We start from the raw sequence: 21893 nt of genomic DNA, 5'->3' as shown, positions 1-21893 counted from the left end.
ATAACAAGCAACATAAAATAAATTATTTAGGGCCTGCAATTGGGCAGGCTTGGGTGGTGCTTGGGAATACTGGAAATAAGTGTGGTGGAAAGGTGTAACTGTGATGGGATTGGTGTTGGAATATTCTCTATCACTGTATCACTGTCCTCCCGTTGTTCATTGATTTGCTCGAGCAGGCACTAGTAACATCTCACAACAAATTGTGAGACTCATTGTTACTGTTTTTGGCATATCAAATACATCACGGGTAGCTTGCCAGGCTTTGCCATGTGGGTGAGATACTCTCGGTAGCTTGCCGGGCTCTCCGAGAGGGGCGGAGGAATGGAATCTGGGTTGGCCGCGTGCAAGGCAAACGCCCTACCCGCTGTGCTATCACTCCAGCCCAGTGTTGGAATATTGAATATAATAAATCATCGTGAAGAACTTTATAAAAATAAAATAAACTTGATGCACCATAAAAGTTGTGTTATACACAAACCAAAAAATGTTATACTCAATCTTGTATTCAGCTATAAGATGAAATCAAGTTTTGCTTTTTGATACAACATGAAGAAACCTGAAGGGGTATAGAAATGAGAAAGACAAATGGTTTTACTCTTATCTTGTATACAAGGAAATATAGGAAGGGAATTTATAATGTACACAGAAAGTAAACACAGATTCTGACAACAGAACTGGGGATGCCTAAGGTGGAAGGAAGTGAAACCGAAGGGTCCTAAGAAAACCAATGAAAATATATTTTCACTTTGTTGGTGGGCATGGTGTGGAAACTCTGTACCTCCAAACCATAAAAGACATTAACTTGTATGTTCTTATAAACTAATGTTACTTCAATAAATATGAAAATATTAGAAGTCCATTTTGGAAACATTTCTAGTGATATACATTTATGTTGCAATCATAACATCCACCTTTGACTACTCAATGAGTTTATTAGACATAACTTGTTCCATATAAAGCAAGATATGTGAGAACAGAACATGAAAATTTGTTCTTAACTTATGCTATTACTGAAACATGTAAATTTCCTTATAAATTATATACACACTATACACACATATACTAATAAAGTATAAATAACATACACCATGGACAAATTAGAAAATTATAATTATAAAACAATTCTTTAATTTGTATTGTTAGAAAAAAATTAATGTACTTATTTTGTAATCTTAGTTTAACACTGTATAATATAGCACTTCAGATAAACAGTTCTAAACTTGACCTATTAATATCATTGTTGAAAACCTTTTTTAACACTATCTTCAATTTACTAGAAACAATTCCTGGCAAAATTATTTTCATCCTATTTTTTTTCTTAGAGCTTCGCTTTTATTTTTCTTGTAAACACACATAAACACACTTTCCCCACACTTGCCAGTTAAAATAAGGGAGAAATTTGTCAAGTACAGAGATAAGGTTCCATGTTCCTTCTTCCCTGTGAGCTGACCACAAATAAGCACACAGAGTCTAGTCTGATAATATTAGATTATGAAATCTCAGACTTTGTAAGACTAAGACACCGATAACTGGATTTGAAATAATCTGAATGTAGTTAGTTTACAATGTTTGTGGAATTTAGACAGTTAAGCTTTTCTTAAAATCAAGAATCCTTATTTATCTTGGTGGTGTTGGCTTTCTGCTGAACAATGAATTCTCCAGGTCATAGTTAGAGCCCAAAATTCTAGTTTCAGTGACACAGGAAATCAGCACAAGGTTAGTACTTTCCTATTTGTGGGCAAAACTCTTAGTCATACCTGTGATAGACTGTAAGTTAAACTGCCTAGTAGTTTTTAACTGTGATCACTGCTCCTAAATTGAACTACACAAGTACCAGATGAAAAAAGTGAAATTCGTTCAGTATTACTGTACAGTTAAATTACTCAAAATGTATGTACATGACTAAACTAGTGAATAGAAGAGCAATCACTTTATCAACTCTCCATGTAAAAGGAAAATTGTAACAACAATAAAAACAAGCACATTTGATTAAACATGTTAAAAATAATATAATTTCCTTGATGTTTGGAGATAACTTTTTATTTTTGTTGTCATCTTGCATAACACTGTGACACAAATCACAATCACAAAATCACAAATCATCCTGTTATTCGTCGATTGCCTCGAGCAGGCCCCAGTAACGTCTCCTTCATCCTGGCCCTGAGATTATAGTCAAGGCTCTTTAGGAGAATGAGACCCATCATTGTTACTGGTATTTGGCATATTGGGTACGCCACGGGGAGTTTGCCAGACTCTGCCATGTGGGCAGGCTACATTCGGTAGCCTGCCAGTTTGTCAAAGTAGGAATGAGATGTCATAACAAGATGTTGCGCGGCCGCGAATGCCCACGTGGCTTTGTCCCTCTGCCGGTACCTTCAGGTGTGCGGAAAGTGGTCTCAGCATGGTGGTGGCTGATCCTGGAGGTCTTTGGCTGCCGGCGCCCTGGTCAGGGCGGGGAGGAAAGCTCAACCCACTCCCCTCCAAGGGGCCCCGGCGAGGAATAGCCAGGCGCGGGGGCAGAAGACTGCACTCTTCTCCTCCGGGAGCTGGTTTTTATAGTCTCAGAGTCTTGGCCGCTGATGGGATTACATGGCGCCAGGGGGCCAGTTGGTGGGTGTGACCCCCGCCTACCTGAATTTGGAGGATCTGGATGGAGGATGCTCGACTCCAATCCGAGTAGGCTTGGAGATCTCGGCCCCAGAGCCCACGTGGCTTTGTCCCTCTGCCGGTACCTTCAGGTGTGCGGAGAGTGGTCTCAGCATGGTGGTGGCTGGTCCTGGAGGTCTTCGGCTGCCGGGGTCCTGGTCAGGGCGGGGAGGAAAGCTCAACCCGCTCCCCTCCAAGGGGCCTCGGCGAGGAATAGCCAGGCGCGGGGGCAGGAGACTGCCGTGTGTCACAAATACATCGCTAAAAATCAACAGTGTCTACCCTCTATCCTGTTTGATCCCCCACACTATTTCTCTTCTCATAATGCCTAACTGGTTTTACAGACCAAAGACTTCCTCTTCCTTTACTTAGTCCATTTGTTTGCTTATTTTTTTTCTTATGTAGGAGAACTGCTATTTATTCAGCCACTGATTCGCTGATTGAATTGTGCATGAACTCCACCTTACTTTTTTTTCATATTTTATAATTTTATTTATTGAATTACTGTGAGAGCAGTTACAAAGCTTTCGGGTTTAAGCCTCGGTCATACAATAAAACACCCGTACCTTCATTGGTGCCCATTCTCCACCCCAACAAACCCAGTATACCCCCATCCCATACCCTCCTCCTACCTGTGGAGCAGATGATTTCCACATTACTCTCTCTCTACTTTGATCACATTCAATATTTTTACACCAGACCCACCATTATTAAAAGGCCCTCCCGTTGATCATCGATTTGCTCGAGCGGGCCCAGTAACGTCTCCATTGGAGACTTTGTTGTTACTGTGTCTGGCATATCGAATACTCCCAGTAGCTTGCCGGGCTCTCCGAGAGGGGCGGAGGAATCGAACTCGGGTCGGCCATGTTGGCTGCGTGCAAGACAGACTCCCTACTTTACTCCAACACTAGATCTGCTGAAAAGGCAACAGCAGACAATTTGTTTCCTATTGCTGGTTATAACATATCATGTCGTGTGGCTGCAGTAGTGGCCGCACAATTTTGAAATTCCAAAATTTTAACACTTGAATCTGGAGGGATTTCTGCCCAAACCTGCTGGGTTCCAAGATTTGCTCCTGAGTCTCTGGGATCATGTCCATTAAGCAGCTTGATCAGGAGCCAGAAAGGCCGTTCATGGGCGATGACTTGGGAGCTCGTTGGGGTGGGAAGACAGGACCGGCTCATGGGGGTCATCCCGTGAGGCCCTGCATGTCTCATCACTGCGTGCCCAAACCTGACTGTCCAATGGCCTCTGAAGGATGACAGCCACCGAGCCGCCAGGGGGAAGCAGGCAGAAGGACAACACCCTTTCCCCCTGGGGTGACCCAACAACAGTAACCTACTGTGGGGTGCAGACACATTTCTGCCAAAAGCCACTTGGTTTCAAGATTTGTTTCTGAGTCTCTGGGATCATGGCCGTTAAGCAGCTTGATCAGGAGCAAGAAAGGCCGTTCGTGGGTGATGACTTGGGGACTCGTTGGGATGGGGAGGACAGGACCGGCTCCACTCCCATCCTGTGAGGCCCAACAAGTTTCATCACTGCGGGACCAAGCCTGACTATCCAATGGCCTCTGGAGGATGACGGCCACCAAGCCGCCAAGGGGGAACAGGCGGATTGACAACATCCTTTCCACCCTGGGGTGGCCCGACGACAGTAGCCTACTGTGGGGTCTGGATGCATTTCTGCCAAAAACCACTGGGTTTCGATATTTCTGAGTCTCTGGGATCATGGCCGCTAAGCAGCTTGATCAGGAGCCAGAGAGGCTGTTCGTGGGCTCAATCAGGAACCAGAGAGGCCATGCCTCCAATTATATATATAGCTGAGCAGGAGGTGGTTTGTGGGTGTGTTTCCCACATACCTAACTTTTGGCCGTTTACTTTCTTGGTAAACTTTGCCCCAAGTTTTTGGGGTCTGGCCAAAGGTACAGCAGCAATTTTGGGGTATCTGGAAATCTGAAGGCACCATCAGGCTGCTGATGCACTCGCCTCACAGGTACAGACTGACCTGCTGGCGGCACCATAGCCCCATGTTTTTATGTTTTCTACATAAAAACCATATATGATTCCACTCATATGTAGTAACACTGTAGCACTGTCCTCCCGTTGTTCATGGATTTGCTCCAGTGGGCACCAGTAATGTCTCACAACAAATTGTGAGACTTGTTATTACTGTGTTTGGCATATTGAATACCTCGCGGGGAGCTTGCCAGGCTTTGCAAAGCAGGCGAGATACTCTCGAGAGCTTGCTGGGCTCTCGGAGAGGGGTGGGGGTTTCGAACACGGGTCAGTGGCGTGCAAGGCAAACACCCTAACTGCTGTGCTATCACTCTATGTGGTATATAAGCATTTTTATAGATAAGATAAATTTGTTTTTCATTTGTCATTCAACTCAAATATTACAACTATTTGGAGTTCAGAGATGACTTACAATTTTCTCACATAATTCAGGAATAAAACCTGTCATTTATAAATGACATCCAAAATAGAAAGCAGCATTCCAAACACCCAAAATAGAAAACAAAGTTCTAATTTATTTATAGTTAAACAATTTTACATTGCCCTAAATGACTAAAAGATGAAAGGATACTTAAAAGACAAATTAGAGCAATAATAAACTAGCTTGACTGAAAGCATACGTAATTTCCAGCTTTTTCTTCATTTTCCTTGAGACATATGTGTGTGTGTTGTGTGTGTGTATAGAAACATATATATATATATCTTAAACAGTCACCTGAATATTTCCATCTATGTATTCAATGAACATCTGAAACCTAAGTTATTCACAAAGAATATCAATAGTCTTAGCAATACTATAATATGTAATTGCCTTAAAAATTGTTGAAACTCTTGACTTCAATATCCCAATTTGTTTCTCAAGTGTATGGAAGAATAAAATCAGTTAACTTTTCAAGTCACCTGAAAACTATGTTCAAAATGAAATAAATTTCAAGTACTCATCAAAACTAAAATAAATTACTAAAAATTTCATGATAGTATATTTTTCATTATAACTTACACTATATTGACTGCTAGGTAGTGAACAGTACTGACTGTTAAGTAGTGGCTATATACAATCAGAAGGAACAGGATCGATACAGAATAGTTTCTCTCATATGCAGGATATAAAGAAACATAATTTAGAAATAACCAATGTCCACACAACATAAATGATCAAAAACAACCCAAGAACTGATTGACAACCCAAGAATAGCCGAGATCAGTACCAGGAGGATTACTCCATGGCTTAAGAGGCCAGCCAGGCATTCTAGGGGAAAGGGCAGCTCAGATAGAGAAGGGAGCACCAAATAAAGGTTGTTTGGAGGATCCTCCCATGATTGGTGATGCATGTTGAAAGTAGACTATGGACCGAACATGACTGCCACTCAATGTCTCTTTTGCAGACCACAACACCCAAAAGGAGAGAGAGAACAAAAGGGAATGCCCTGCCACAGAGGCAGGGTGGGATGGGGGTGACGGGGGTGGGAGGGATACTGGGATCCATGGTGGTGGAAAATGGGCACTGGTGGAGAGATGGGTATTTGATCATTGTATAATCGAAACCCAAGCACAGAAATTTCTATATCTACAACTGTACCTCATGGTGTTTCACTAATAAAAATTAATTAAAAAAAAAAAGAACTGATTGATAGAACTAAACTTACCAAGATGGGGAAGAGAGGGGTGGCTGGGAAGGGACCCTGGGGGAAATGACGGAGTGAAGTGGTGGAGTATGTGGTGTTGGAAAGTCATATAAATGAAACCTTATCATTACAAATAATACTGTAAATCACAGTGCTTCAAATCAATTAAGTGTTTTTAAGAATTAAAAATAAAAAGGTATAAAAACTAATGGGAAAAATTGCAATTATATAGTCATTTTTGCTTTTTTATTTTTTAGTCATACCCAGCGATGCACAGGGGTTCCTCCTGGCTTTGTACTCAGGAATTACTCCTGGTGGTGCTCGGGAGACCATATGGGATGCTGGGAATCGAACCCGGATTTACCGCATGCAAGGCCCTACCATTTGTGCTACTGCTCCAGCCCCTACAGTCATTTTTTTATAGTGATAGGTAATTTCACTATATTTCATACAACAAGGTTTTTCAAATAGTAATAGGATCTCTCAGAATTTTCATAAGTTTTGAAAAAACTTTCCCAAATTAAAATGTTCTCTCAGCAAACATTCCATATTAGTTTATAAAATCATATCCAAGTGAATGCGGAAAAGCATATTAAGTCCTGCACTTGATACTGCAACAAATATATTAAATTAGAAGACCTACTTAAAAACTGAAATAAAACTGGTTTATGGCTTAAAATGCAGCAAACAGAAATTACCATCTATACTTAGCTATTTCAAATGTTAAGATTATGTAAAATCTTTTTGATTTAATAGAATAAGAATAGGAAGTATTATAAATATCCCCATTTGCTTTCATTTTACCTTAGCAGAAGTTTCTTAATTACATAAATTCAGAGATGGTAAAACAATAGTAGTAGATGGTAAAACAAATAGTAAAACAAATTTTAATGTTTGAGGCAGTTCTTAACACACCATTAGCTAAACTATTGGAAATGCTGAGACAAAATTAAGGAAGGTAGAAAAGATTTTGAATCTTAGGAATGGTAGTGCCTGTAAAAGCTAATGCCGGCTATCATTAACAAATAACTACTCCTTAATAAGAATTGGATACTAAGATACTAAAATAGTTTTGATTTTAATTATATAGATTATTGTCTAAACTGAGTTTTTTCAAGCTAATTATACTTTTCTTTCTTTTTTGGGTCACACCCAGTGATGCTCGGGGCGGGGGGGTGACTTCTGGCTCTGCACTCAGGAATTACTCCTGGCGGTGCTTGGGGGACTATATGGGATGCTGGGGATCAAACCCAGGTCGGCTGCATGCAAGGCAAATGCCTTACCCACTGTGTTATCACTCGGCCCTAATTATGTTTTACACATTGAAAAAATCACAATTTATATCAAACAGGTGAGTGTTCTTGAACAAATTATAAATATTTCAAGAAAAAACTTTTACTTAGTTAAAACGTCATTTGATAAATACCTCCCAAACATGCATGAAAAAACTAATTTGATAAATTTAGTGAACTAAAGAATCTCAAGTATATAATACAGCCACTGTTACAAAGTTCATTAATACATATACATTGCTAGCAATAAAATTGGTATTTGCAATTAAGATTTATCACGGAAGGAAGAAAAATTCAATCGTTCTCAAATTTGAACAGAAACATCAGATTAGTAATTTTAATTCTACACAAATACCTAAGAATGTTACAATATATATTTCATTGACAGCTGAAAAAAAATAAAGTAACTGATTCTATCACCTTTATCCAAAGGAACACTTAGTATTTCATTATTAAATTTAAGAAAAAAAAACCTTATGTTTTTCTACAGGTATCAATTTTTTAAAAATCCTGAAAAAGACAAATGTTTTAAAATGTTACTATATTTCACTACCTATTGCACAATGCAATGGGCTGGAGCAATAGCACAGCAGGTAGGGCGTTTGCTTTGCATGCGGCCGACCCAGGTTCGAGTTCTCCCTCTCAGAAAGCCCGACAAGCTACCGAGAGTATCCCGCCCGCACGGCAGAGCTTGGCAAGCTCCCAGTGGCATATTTAATATGCCAAAAAACAGTTAACAAGTCTCACAATGGAGACGTTACTGGTGCCCTCTCGAGCAAACTGATGAACAACAGGAGGACAGTGCTACAATGCTATTGCACAATGCAATAAAAATACAGAAATAAAATGGATGTTAAGGTTGATGTAAAATAGCAACATTCTAGTATAATTTAGTTTTAATTTATCATTATGGCAAATTAATTTGAAAAACAGTCTAGTTTTGAAATGTTAGGGTAAACATACAATAGTAAAATGTTCCTTTCTCTTGTTAATGTTCTGCAAAATATTGTGGGTTTTTTGTTTGTTTTTTTGCTTTTTGGGTCACAGCTGGCAATTCACAGGGGTTATTCCTGGCTCTGCACTCAGGAATTACTCCTGGCGGTGCTCAGGGGACCATATGGGATGCTGGGAATTGAACCCGGGTGGGCCGTATGCAAGGCAAAAAGCCCCACCCACTTTACTATTGTTCCAGCCAAAAAAAAAAAAACTTAAAATATTAAGTTTCTCTACAAACCAGAAAGTTTTATGTTTAATTAGATATCAAATTGACATACTAAAATTCCTAATCATGGCATAGAATCTAGCTGACCTTAACAAGTTTTCACTTTATTTTCCAAGAACATGTCTTTCCTCCAGAAATATCAAATACTATGTGTTCCTAGAATGTACATAACTCTATGCTTTGTATACGCTTTCATTTGCCAGAAAAACCTTATCCCTTCTGGAAAAATTTAATTTCACTTTTAATACTTCCCCCAGAATATTAATTACCCCTGCAAGCTTTCTTAGAGACTCAAAACCAAATTAATCACTTTCTTTACTAACTCTAGTACAGAATTAATCACATTATTAAATTAATTTATTTAAATGTAGTCTTTAAGTTCCTATGAATCATTAAAATTCAGTATCCAAGTTAGATTTATTCTTGGATTTTTTTTGCTTTATTTTACCACAGTGCCTGAGATTAAAATGTATGTATAAACAAATGATAAAAATGTTAGGAATGTACGCGAACTAAAGAACAGAAAATTGGAATCCTAATTGGTTTGGTTTAATACCTAAAAATTAACAACTGAACAAGCCTAGGACTTTAATGTTTTCTAGCTGATATATTAAAAGTGTCCATTCCCATACGCAATGGTTTAGTATGTGACAAGATAAATATAAAACATATAAATACTGAAATTAAACATTTAGAAATTTTGTAGGAATTTCAGTGACATTTGTTGACTAAGCACCCATCCTACTTTCCTTCTCTAAGTCTACATCACCATCATCTTATGATTATACTGCAAATATATCCAAAAATACTAATACAGAACTAGTATATTTATTTTTATAAATGTATTTATATGAATGCTAAATTTGAAGTTACACTTGGGCTTATTTTTCTCACTGTTAGATAGAATAACATAGTCATCTTTGACTCCACAGTCAAGATCACTGCGAAGGTTTTCAGTTTCTATAGCACTATCTGACCCGCACTGTAATCTCAAAACCATGGTAATTAAAAAAAAAAGCAATCTCCCCCAAAAAAGTTCTTTTAATATTTTTACTACAACCAACGATAATTGATTTTTATCAATCTTCTACATTAGGAACTGACAATTTTTTGTTCTGTAAAGATCCAGAGAGTAAGTAATTTTTGTGGCTTGTGTGGTCTGTTGCCAAAGTTTCCTACTCTCTTGATGTAAGAAAATACCAAAAACAATAATTAAGAAAATAGGCGTAGCCATCTTGTAATAAAAACTTCCTTACAAAATGGCAGAGTATTTTGGTTCACAGGTACTGATTTACATCATACCTAAACTCTGAAATGCAATTATTATTAACCTAGAAAAAAATGGGACTAGGACAAAATTAAAAGCTTCTGCACTGTGAAAGATATACTGCTATTATAAGAGATAACCTAATGAAAGGGGGTGGGGAGATATTATCACTTCATGCACTTGTCAAAGGACTGGTATCCAAGATATGTAAGTAAGGAACTGAAAAATACACAACGAAACAACACCACCAAAATATGGCAAGAAGAGTTGAAAAGATACTACTGTTAGTCTTACAGATAGCCAACAGGTACATTAAGAAAGGTACATAACAGGTACATTAATAGGTACATAAAGAAAATCCACTAGCAGAGAAATCCAAATTAACCTAATGCTATATCTCACACCACTGAGAATGGCTTATGTCAAAAATATAAGAAACAACAAATCCTGGCAGAGATTGTAAATGAAGGAACTCTCATTTACTACTTGAGTAGATAATGAAACATTTTGATTTTTGTTTGCATTTACCATCAACTTTTAAATCTTAAAAACTGAGATTCACTAAAATTCAGGCTTTTGAAAAAGCAAGACACAGGAGCTAGAGAGAGATAAGACAGGTTCTTCCTTGATCCCTAGCACCACATATGGTCCCCCAACCACCATCAGAAATGCCCTCTGAGCACAGGCAGGTAGTAGCCCCAAAACAAAACACAAACAGCAACAACAATGAAAGAGAGAGACACTACTTTTGAAGAAAATAAAACGATTTTAAAATCTCTTTTGTGCCTTGTCTTTAATGGCATATGTCTATGGAAGCAATAAGCCATTTATACTATTATTAGATAGCAAAGCTGCCATCAGCTATAGAAAACAAAAGAGACAGATTTATTTATACTAATTGTCACAACAAATTGTATATATGCAAAAATCACCACAGAGCAGCCTTTTTAATGAGACATAAACTTAGTCCAAATAGTCATAACATCACAAACAGATCTAATTATAATTCAGAGTATGACGCCTTTGTTCAACTCATATCTATTGAATGACTTAACATATTTCTTGTTTGCATTTTAAGAACACATGGACTGGAGCAATAGCACAGAGGTAGGGCGTTTGCCCTGCGCATGGCTGGCCTGGCTGAGCCTGGTTTGATTCCTCCGCCCCTCTGGGAAAGCCCGGCAAGCTACTGAGCGTATCTCACCCGAAGGGCAAAGATACCAAAGCTTGCCAAAGCTTGCCAAGACCTGGCAAGCTACCCATATTCAATATGCCAAACACAGTAACAACAGGTCTCACGATGGATGGAGACATTACTGGGCCCGCTTGAGCAAATCAATGAACAATGGGAGGACAGTGACAGACAGTGATTTTAACAAATCTAGATTCCAGACTTCTTTCATCTACAGAGATCAAAAATATTCTTCCCTAGCAAGTGATCACTCTTGTCTTTTAAGGATGAGACACAAAGCTCATTAGAAGCTGCTTAAAACTGAGGATAATTCCTGACTTCTTTTTCACCTAAGTTCTAGTCTCCCTAGTTAAATATATATCCACACACATATACACATACAGATATCAACAATATATTTATCAACAATTATGTATTAATATGTATCAGCAATTCTTGTCTTCATTCTAAAATGGGTTTCCAGAAAACAAGTACAATTGCTGATATTTAATGTTTCCAAGAGCTTATCTTACTATTAGATTCCAACTGTCTCATTATAAAAACATTCATTTTACTTTATGCTAAAAAGTTCCTCTGAAAAGTCTGTAATTCCAAATATTTACATAGATTACTTAAAATATTTTACATCATCTGTGTCGCAACACATATTAGCTTTTTATGTAGTAATGATTCTGAAAATGTAACTGAACTGTTATTAGTAGCTTCTGGAGTGGTAGTCAAGAAAAAGAGTCTAAAAGCAAGGTAAGTGAGTTCACTCATGGGACCTACAAGGAAACAAAAGAGAAGACAGTAAAAAATACTTTCCTGGAACTATAATTTCTATGACAAAGGGAAGTGTCTCTGAAAACAAACAAAAAAAAAACCTTAGGACATACTTCTATTACCACAGAGACCTAATGTGAGATATAAAAATTTATGACCTGATAATATTTTAATATTTCCCTTCTATTTTACCAGATTTAAGTATCTTAGCTACTACTGATCACTTTATATTTGGATTGAAAATTATAAAGTTTTGATAATTTTTAGTTTGTAACACTGCTGGCTTGATATTCTCCTATATACAGAATAACATAACTGATGCTACCTATTTCCCTCCCACCTCTCTTCAATTCTTCTAAATGTCTGCTAGAAATCTTCCTCAAATATTGATTTTATTTCTTAATGTATAAAATATGACCTACTGAGTGAAACAACTTAGTCAAATAATAAACACTTTAAACAATTTAAAACCTAGTTTCTACTTAATAGTAGTCAAAATGGAATTTAAATTAAAAAGTATGAAAAAATCAATGAAGAAACTCAAAAGAAATGGGTAAATAAAAGCTGAGAAAAAGGCAAATTACATAGGTGAAACATTGGTGTATTTGTTAGGCAGAAAAGGAAAATCAGAAACTAGGAGTAAAACTGAAGATAAAGTATGAAAGTAATCAGGATACTATACTTACCTAAGTTAAAGGAAAGAACAAGTTCAGGACTACATAATGAAGCAATATTACTAGCAACAAAACCAGAGAACACGGAAGCTGCCCGTACTGTGTTCTATACAGTGAATTTGTGACTAGCTTTCACTAGGCAACAAAGCAAGTGTCAGTGTTACTACTTATGACACATAAGTCATTCCACCACTGGAGGGAGTCTGGTCACATACTCTTTTATGTGACTTTTAATCTAATAACTTCCTGGTTTTCACTGGGAATTATTTAGAACCCCTGCCAAGAACACAAATTGGTTTAATATAATCTGACATATTCTAAGCTGTCTCTTTTAACTTATAATTTATCTGTTTTATTTTATTTTCACCAATAAAATTTACAACATCTCCAGTAATTTTTTAGACTCAGATCTGAGTCTGAAAAAATGAATAGAAAGGTCACATGTACTAGTACAGATCTATCCTTAGGGAAAAAATCCTAAGGAAAAAAACTGTTAAAACAAGAATCAAGGTCTTTGATAAGCAACACCTACCCGAGGCAGGTATCAAGGTCACAAGATGTATGAAAAGCAGCAAGGAGTAGATCAGAAACAGAAGTTGAAAACAGCTTTTAGGATTAAGGCTGACAAGGGCATTGCTGATGGGATGGTAAAATAAGGAGCAGAAAGCAAGATTACTGTGTAATTCTAAAATGTACTGTTCTTTCAAAATTCAGAACTATGACTTCACTATTAACAGTTGTCCGCTGACTATTTCTGAAATGGAAATGATGAAAGATTTTACTAAGTAAACAAAGAACAATTAAAATTTAGACCAACAATTTAAACATACTGTAAAAAATGGCAATTCAAGAAGATTACGTGGAAAAAATTCCATTTACAATAATTATTCTTCCTTGTTTTGTAAAACTGTACTGACTGCTGTATTTAATTGTTCTGTAATAAACTTTAATTATTTTAATTCCTACAAGAGTGACAGTATAATACTGATGAGAAAGCCGTAGGGTTAAAAATAAGGGTATATGGTCTTTGCATAAGGTCTCAACTGCAAGTTCCTCTGATACTAAAATGGTAGCCCCACTATGCTATCTGCATGCCAGTGGGACTCAATGAGGTACTTTGACTACTTCCTTTTATTATTAAAAGTAACCAGTCTAGATACTCCCAGATTTTTCCCCAAATGGATTATCTAATTAATCACTGTATTACTTAGTTTCCAAAGTAAAATTTGTGTAGTTCATACTTCAAATAAGCATACACAAGAATGCTCCAATTTTTTATCATTTAAATAGACATGAAGTACAAATTCAAAGAAATTTTAAATATGAAAATACGAGAAAACCTTTATACTTCCACCCTCACAAATCCATTGTTAGAGATGAGTGAGAATTCAATCAATTTCTGGTTGAAATTTCTTTAAAAATATGCTACCTTGCTGTCTAGCTTCATAAACACCATAAACTGCATTTAAGTAGTTCATAAAATGCACTTATCATGGGAATAAAACAGGTTGAAGAAAGCCAGGCTTGGGGTGGACCTAAATACTATACAACAAATTAAATTTATAGTTTTCCTTATTAATAAGAGTGCAATGATCTTGGAGGCATGAAAAACATAGAGATTTCACCTAGCAAAGAGAGCTTCAACACGAACATGCATGACAGAGAAAGAAGTATTGATGTAGTATTCTTATTTTGAATTACAGGTAACAATATTGGCAGGAACCATAAGCAAGCAACCAAAGCACAAGTGCCTAGGATACAAGTATGCACAAGATGATGTATATGTGAAACTCTTCTTGCTTAGTTAAAAAGTAAAGTATATGGCCCCTTGGACTTCATTGAATATTCTTTACTAAAAATTACATTGGGAAACTGAAAAAGAAATCTTGAAATTGTTTCCAAACTGTAAATAGACTAATTTTTTAAGAAAACAGTTAAAAATAGAAGATAAAAGATAAGCAAGAATCTAGGAAACTTAAGAAATATAGTCACATTTATCAGCAACTACATGCCTTTAGTTATGCAATATGCACATAACATTAAAAGATCTGTAAGTGAAAAGTATATAAATAGAAACCACGTACTTTCTTCATATTTTGAACGAATTAACAGTTCTTTAACATTTTCCCATCACCAAATAAGAAAGTAAAATAAGCAAGAAGAGTGCAAAGATGACATGTATTTCTAAGATCATAAAAATATATTACTCGTTATGTATTTAAACACATGCTGTATTTTCTGCCACAACCTAAGCTTTCTATATTCTATAGTTATAGAAGTAAAATGAGATGTAAGAAAGAAAATAAAATGAAGTGAAAGGAAGGAAGGAACCAGTACGTTGTTCAAACTCTCCCAATATAAAATTTCAATAGATGAGGTCTGATTTAAAGATCTAATGCACCATTTAAAATTACTTTGTGAAAGCTATAGTCTCTCCTCAAATTATTCCGTCAAAGCCAACTCAACTTTTTTCCCCACTTGAGAGGTAAGTTAAAACCCCAAAATAAAAAATAAGCATTTAATAACATCCTTGTTTCAAAAGTCACTTTCAAATTTTTATTCATCTCTTAATGTTAGTTCCTTGCAGTTATTGGGACTATTTTATAAAATGAAATCCTATTTGATTACTCTACGTGGCATCCATCTGAAGTCTAAATATAATAGTTTTTCATTGATGGTTAGTATCATTACCCCCGTTCTGTTACATAACTTAGTTCACCTTGCAGGAACCATAATGTGAACTCCAACAACTTAAGAATCATCAAAACTTCTGATAAATTGCATCAAATCTTTTATTTTTTTGTCAAAGCAGTCTAGTGATAGAAGATTATTTAAAATGGCAACACCCCAGTAGGTCTTCTCAAAACATGAATTTTCGAATATGACTTCCTATAGGCAGAAAATCTTCATAGCCTTAAAAAGCAATATTGTAATATGCAATCCCCAGATGGGTATTTTCAGCATGTCAGAGATAGGTCACACTTCCATAGCAGCCAAAATAGGCTAGTCAGGATAACGGAAAGTGAAGGAATGGATTCAGGAACATTCACGCCTTCTCAGTACTCGGTTCCTAGCCCCAGGGTGGCTCTAGGGAGCAAGAGCCCAGCGTGCTCCATTCCTGGAAACGGAAGACCCACTTGCCGGTCTCCCCTGCACGTTCGAACAACGTCCACCATCCAGACGTTTTGGGAAAGGAGGGCGCCGCTCCCCTGGAATCCTTCGACCTCCCCGGGCGGGCGAGTGGTCGCCTGCCGCGACCTTCCCCCGGAGTTAGGCACCGAATTTCCCAAGTGCCCGCGTAGCCTTTCCCCGTCCAAGACGCGATCTCGCAATCGATCGATCGACCACTCGCCCCGCCTCCCCCGCACGCGGAGTTCCCCGCGCGGGGACCCGCTGCCCGGCCACGCCAAGCCAAGCGCGAGTCGCGCCACGGGCCGTGGGGTCGCCGCGTCCCTCGCCAGCGCTCGGACCCGAGCCCCCTCCGCCTCGCTTTCGGACGGAAGGGACCCCCCGCCGGGATCGCGCCCCCGCCCGGCCCTCGGCGCAGCCCCTGCCAGGCGCCCGCGGCTGTCCCTGGTGCTGAAGCGCCCGCGGCCCGCGGCCCCGCGCCCGTCTCGGAGGGAGGCGAGGGGCCGGGGCGAGGAGCGGGAAGGGGGCAGGGGCGAGGGGCGCCCGGAACAGGCCGTCGAGCGGGGCCGCCAAGTTTCCGGCCGAGCGGCGGTCGCGCCGCGACCCCCCGCGGGGGCCTTTGCCCCGCGGGCCCGGACTGCGGCCGGTCGCGGGGCGGGGCGGGAGCCGGGCGCCGCGCTCGGGCTCGGGCTCCGGGGGGCCTTCGGGCCGCGGGGGGCGGGGGCGACGACCCCGGGCCCCGCCGCCCGCCCCGCGTCGCCTACCGTCGCGGTCGCAGAGCTGGACGGCCTCGAGGCCGAGGGTCCGCGCGCCCTCGTCGCAGGGGCTGGCGGGGCTGCCGAGCGCGGGCTCCGGGCGCGGCGCCTCCATCTTCGCGACGCCCCGGTCGCCGCCGGCTCCGTCCCCAGCCGCGCGCGCTCTCGGGGCGAGACCTGCCCGCCCGCGGCGCCGAGCCCCAGCCGAGCCCGAGCCCGTCGCCCTGCGGAGCGCGGCCCAGGCGGCAGCTCCGGGGACCGCGCGGCCGCGAGAGAGCCCAGGGGCCCGGCGCGGGGGCGGGGCGGGGCGGGGCGGGGCTGGCGCGCGCCCGGGGGCGGGGCAGGACGGACGGAGGGAGGGAGCGAGCGAGCGGGCCAGCGGGCGAGCGAGCGCGGGGGGCAGGGCGGCGCGCGCGCGCGCGAGAGAGGACGCGCCCACCTGCAGGCGCGCGCCCCGCCCCCCTCGCCCCCCCCCCCCCTTCGCACGCGCGCGCCCCCGGCCGCCATCGTGCCCCGGCCCCGGCGACCCCGCGCAGCCGCCGGCGCGTGGCCTCCCGGGCGGCCCCGGCGTCGAGCTCTAGCTCCGCCCGCCCGCCCGTCCGTCCGTGCGAGCGCCCCTGGGTGTCCGCCGGCAGCTTGGGGGCCGGGGGGCGAGAGCGCGAGGAGCAAGACCGGGGGGTGTTGGGGCCGGGCCCGGGCTAGTTGCTCCCGCCCCGGCGACGCCTTCGCCCGAGGAGCCTCGGCACGAGCTGCCCCTGAGGGGAGTGACGGCCCTTTAGCCGAGGGGCTCAGTCACGGGCCTCTAGCCGAGGGGGCTCGGGGCCGGCGGCGACCTCGTCTCGGCGGCTCGGAGGCGGGAAAGCCGTGAGGGTCGCGCGCCAGGAAGCTGGGAGCGAAGAGCTGCCGCCTGTCCGCCTGCCCGCCCGCCCGCCCGCCCGCCACAGGACCGCAGCATGCGCGTCGCGCCGCCCCTGCCTTCCCGCCCTCGCAGCCGGCTCCCTTAGCCCAGGTGACGGATAGTCTGAGGTAATGAGGGAAGAGCGCAGTCAGGAATTCTGTTCCGATCCAAAGAGAAGTGGCTAGACGAGAACCCCGCCGGATTAGGACTGGTCTGGCCCGAGGACTCGAGTCTGGCCTTGTGGCCAGATGGCCTGTGAGCCTCCCAACGATCTTGACGTATCTCTTACTGCGTCCATACGAAAGGACTAGCAAGATCATTGAGAAGTAAATCTGAGACGACCATTTAAGCACGTATGAACTAGGGAAAGGAGAAATGTGCCCTTAGATGAAATTCCGCCCTTGAGCCGATCTCCTAGCAGGAGGAGACCTTTGTCTTGGTAGAGCTTTCCCTGGAACGAAGGGTTTTCGTCTGTTGACTGTGCTCGCTCACCTACGTGCAATCGCTACCCCCCACCCTTAGTCATTGTTCTATGTAAGCGAGGCCCCGAGAGTGGGCAGGGGAGAAGGCATACGGGCAGTGAGACTGGAAGGTGTCTGAGGAAGACTCGATTGGAATAAACAGCAGTTCATCACCAGCCAGCAACCATCGCCATCGGGATGGGAAAGCAGCCTGACTGCTGAATGTATGTGTCAAGCGCACCCACACAAATATTTTGTGAACACACAGAGATAACAAGAAATTACTGAAAGGCTTCAAATGAGAAATTAGCACCCGAAGATTTGTATACCAGAATTTTGTGTAATGAGAAAAGGATGTAATGTTTTGTGAAATATTAATGCGACTTTCTAGGTATGACTTAGAGCCATTCTGCTGAGGATTTAGATTTTTTCATGCTAATACCAAATAAACTTCATTTTAACTCTCAACATTATATAAAGATTTAATATTTCATATCAAACCACTTGATGAGATAAGACAAATTTTTTTATAGTTTTAACATATGAAGACTAGGCTTAGTGAACCAAATGATAGAGAGTCTCCGGTTGTGAACAGAGACCCCAATCCGCCATAAGGGTTAAGCTACATTTTGGAATAAGACAGATGGTAGTTAGAAGATAGGTAATTACGAAGATAGCCCTTTCCTGTTTCGCTCAAATAATTACAGAATACGAATAAAAGTGCCTGATGCAGGCAACCAACAGTGTGTATTTCAATGGGCACATGATTCTCAAAACAAGTTTTTCCTATAAACTTAAACTTTCTCTATGAAAATGGGCCACAGTATTATGAGGATATAAGGTGAAAGGTTTAGCTTTAAAACATTCCAGATAGTACGAAAAAATAATAGGTAGAAAAACCTTCACCCTACTTCCCATATACATCAAGCTGAGGGGTAACCACATTCAAGTAACCCTGAGTAGAGCATCATAGTTTGATAGGGGGAGAGAAAAGGGGCTTTCCATAACTGCTGAAAGTTCCCTTGACCTCAGAAGAGAGCTCAGTTGAAAACTAGTTAAACTTAATGTTACATGAACTGGATAATAAACTTTCAAAGACTTTGCAGTGAACCTTGTAAATTTGAGCTAAGGGAGCAAAAAAGGATGAAACCTGGTAGTAGAGACAGATATTGGACCCTCACCAACACAAGAAAGCACCAATCATGATTTTTCTCTAGCTACTATAAGTGAAAGATAGTAGCAACTAGGCATTCAAGGTATGCGATACAGAGACCAGAGGGGAGAGAAGACACCATTCAAAATCTAGTGACATGTCTCAAAGCCGTAAGGTTACAGAAGATCCTTTCTTGATATCCCCAAATCCCTCTAAAACAAAATATAAGTCAAGGAGAAGGTCAAATTTTGACACTTTTACCTAAAGAAGTTCAACTTTGCCTATAGGAGCTGATTAAAATACTGAGTGAACATGAAAAAATCATATTTTTCCCCCCACGAGTGGTTCTCTGGCATGGCCATGGCCCCAGAGGCACACGGACCTAATTCAGAGCCCAGCGGCTTTTGGCAGAAATGTGAATGGACTATGCATTAAACTAAAGTGCTGTGCCCGCCCCCCAGGAGGGAAAGGTTGTCTGTCTCTTTTCCCCCCCGCCCCACTCGGTGGCATGGTAGTCACTGCCACCTCAGAGCTTATTGGACAACCAGGTATGAGCCAGCAGTGATGGGGCAACTGCGGCCTCATGGGATGGGGGTGGCAGAACTGGCACGTCCTTCTTGCCCCGCCTAGGCCATAACTTGCCCTCCACAAGTAGCTCTCTGGCACAGCCATGGACCCAGAGACATACAAACCAATCTCGGAATTATGCGGTCTTTAGCAGAAATCCCTCCAGACTTAATAAGTAAAATATCAGAAATCCAATGTTGCTGTGTGACAACATATGGTCTCATAACCAGCAATAGAAAACATTACTTCAAGATGCCTTTTCAGCAGGATTGATTGTTGGGGGGAAAATTCCAAATAATAATGGTGCATCTTTTGTCAAAATATTGAATGTAATCAAAGTAGAGAGTTAAGTGGAAATCATCTGCCTCACAGGCATGGGAAGGGGTGGGATTAGGGTGTATTGGGGTTCTTGGTGGTGGAAAATGTGCACTGGTGAAGGGAAAATGTGCACTGGTGAAGGGATGGGTGTTTGATCATTGTATGACTGAGACTTAAACCTGAAAGCTTTGTAACTGTTCTCACAGTGATTCAATAAATAAATTTAAAAAAATAAATAAATCGTGATAGTTTATGAAGATGACCAAATGAGTTTTAAATAAAATTGTAGCTTCTTATACACTAAACTGCAATGCGGATAATTATAATCATCTTGTAAATCATCTGTTAGCTTGAGGTGCCCATTAATACATTAGAAATCCCGGTAGGGCGTTTGCCTTGCACACGGCTGACCTGGGTTCGATTTCTCCGTCCCTCTCGGAGAGCCCGGCAAGCCACCGAAAGTATCCTGCCTGCACGGCAGAGCCTGGCAAGCTCCCAGTGGCGTATTCGATATGCCAAAAACAGTAACAACAAGTCTCACAATGGAGATGTTACTGGTGCCCACTCAAGCAAATCGATGAACAACAGGAGGACAGTGCTACAGTGCTACAGTACTGCTAATAATTCAATCACCTATTCAGATTCTTCATAAAGAATATTAGCTCCACCAAAATATTTTATCTTCATGTGGTTTTATTTGCAGTTATCCATAGACTTGATCACACTATACTTTTAATTTAAGAAACATTTAAAATTTATAAATGTATTATTTCTTACATCCTAATTTATTCCCTTAGTCAATGTTCAAATGAATAACAAAGGCTTTACAACTTAAAAATTATCTTTTAATGTATGCTAAATTATAATTCTTATTGAAGTCACATAAAGTCTTACTAATTATGACCCTAAATATAACTGCAGTATGGCCAACACAAAGATCTTAGTTATACTTTTTTACTGACCATGTACAATAATGATGTCTGTTCTCATATATATTCAATACTCTGTTACTAAATTCTCTTTATTTTTTCTAGCTTCTTTGAATTCTTCTATCATTTTGGGCCTTCTACTCAGGACTTCTCTTAAGTTTCCAAGAATCCGTGGATGAACATACCAGATGTGGTAATGTAAAGTTAAAACATAATAATCTCTCTGGCATATATAGCTAACCATCTTTGCTGTATATGCCAGGTAACTTGAATCATAACCAGGAATGCATTATTAGTTTTTCAGCAGTGCTGTTGCTCTCTTGAACATAGTTCATACAATGTCCCGAGCCTACAGTCATATAAAATCTTTTAACTCTTCCCTGGAAATTTATTTCTCCTGTGGTGTTGTATATTTTAAGCACATATTATATAATATTTGCACAGAGAAACAGTACATTTCCCTGATTTTATTGAACTTCAGCACTTTGGATGTTTCTACATTTATTATCATAACTTGGTCATGATCACGGTCCTCTCGTTGTTCATTGATTTGCTCGAGCAGGCCCACTGAGACTTGTTACTGTTTTTGGCATATCGAATACATCACGGGTAGCTTGCCAGGCTTTGCCGCGCAGGCGAGATACTCTTGGTAGCTTGCCAGGCTCTCCAGGGGCGGAGGAATCGAACTCTGGTCGGCCATGTTGCCTTTGTGCAAGGCAAACGCCCTACTGCTGTGCTATCGCTCCAGCTCAATTATCATAACTATCCTAGAATTTTTATCAAACCCAAATAAAAAAATAGGTTTTACAAAGTCCTTCATGTAAACTTGTTAAGTACATAGGTCTTTCTTGTATGACCAACTGCTGATGCAATACAATTCAGTTTTTGATGGCTAGGCAAAGAACAAAGAGTAAAAGAAATGCAGTAGAAATAAACTGCAAAAAATAAATAAATATGGTTCAAATAGTAGGGCACATGCTTAGCATGT

At 41.0% G+C, this 21893-nt stretch overlaps 1 protein-coding gene across 1 annotated transcript in view; it reads right to left on the bottom strand.

Annotated features, from left to right (window-relative positions):
* The window catches only part of PHYHIPL (phytanoyl-CoA 2-hydroxylase interacting protein like), a 37306-nt gene extending 20612 nt beyond the window's left edge, over window positions 1-16694 (bottom strand). Inside the window, exon 1 of the mRNA XM_056120456.1 lies at window positions 16589-16694. Within this exon, the coding sequence (XP_055976431.1) occupies window positions 16589-16694 (106 nt within the window). The remainder of the gene's footprint in view (window positions 1-16588) is intronic.
* Between the last annotated feature and the right edge of the window lie 5199 nt (window positions 16695-21893).

Source organism: Sorex fumeus, unplaced genomic scaffold (assembly GCF_029834395.1).
Source record: "Sorex fumeus unplaced genomic scaffold, SorFum_2.1 ptg000043l, whole genome shotgun sequence".
Lineage (NCBI taxonomy): Eukaryota > Metazoa > Chordata > Mammalia > Eulipotyphla > Soricidae > Sorex > Sorex fumeus.
The sequence above is the reverse complement of the archived record's forward strand: the minus strand, read 5'-3'. Positions and strand labels throughout refer to the sequence as shown.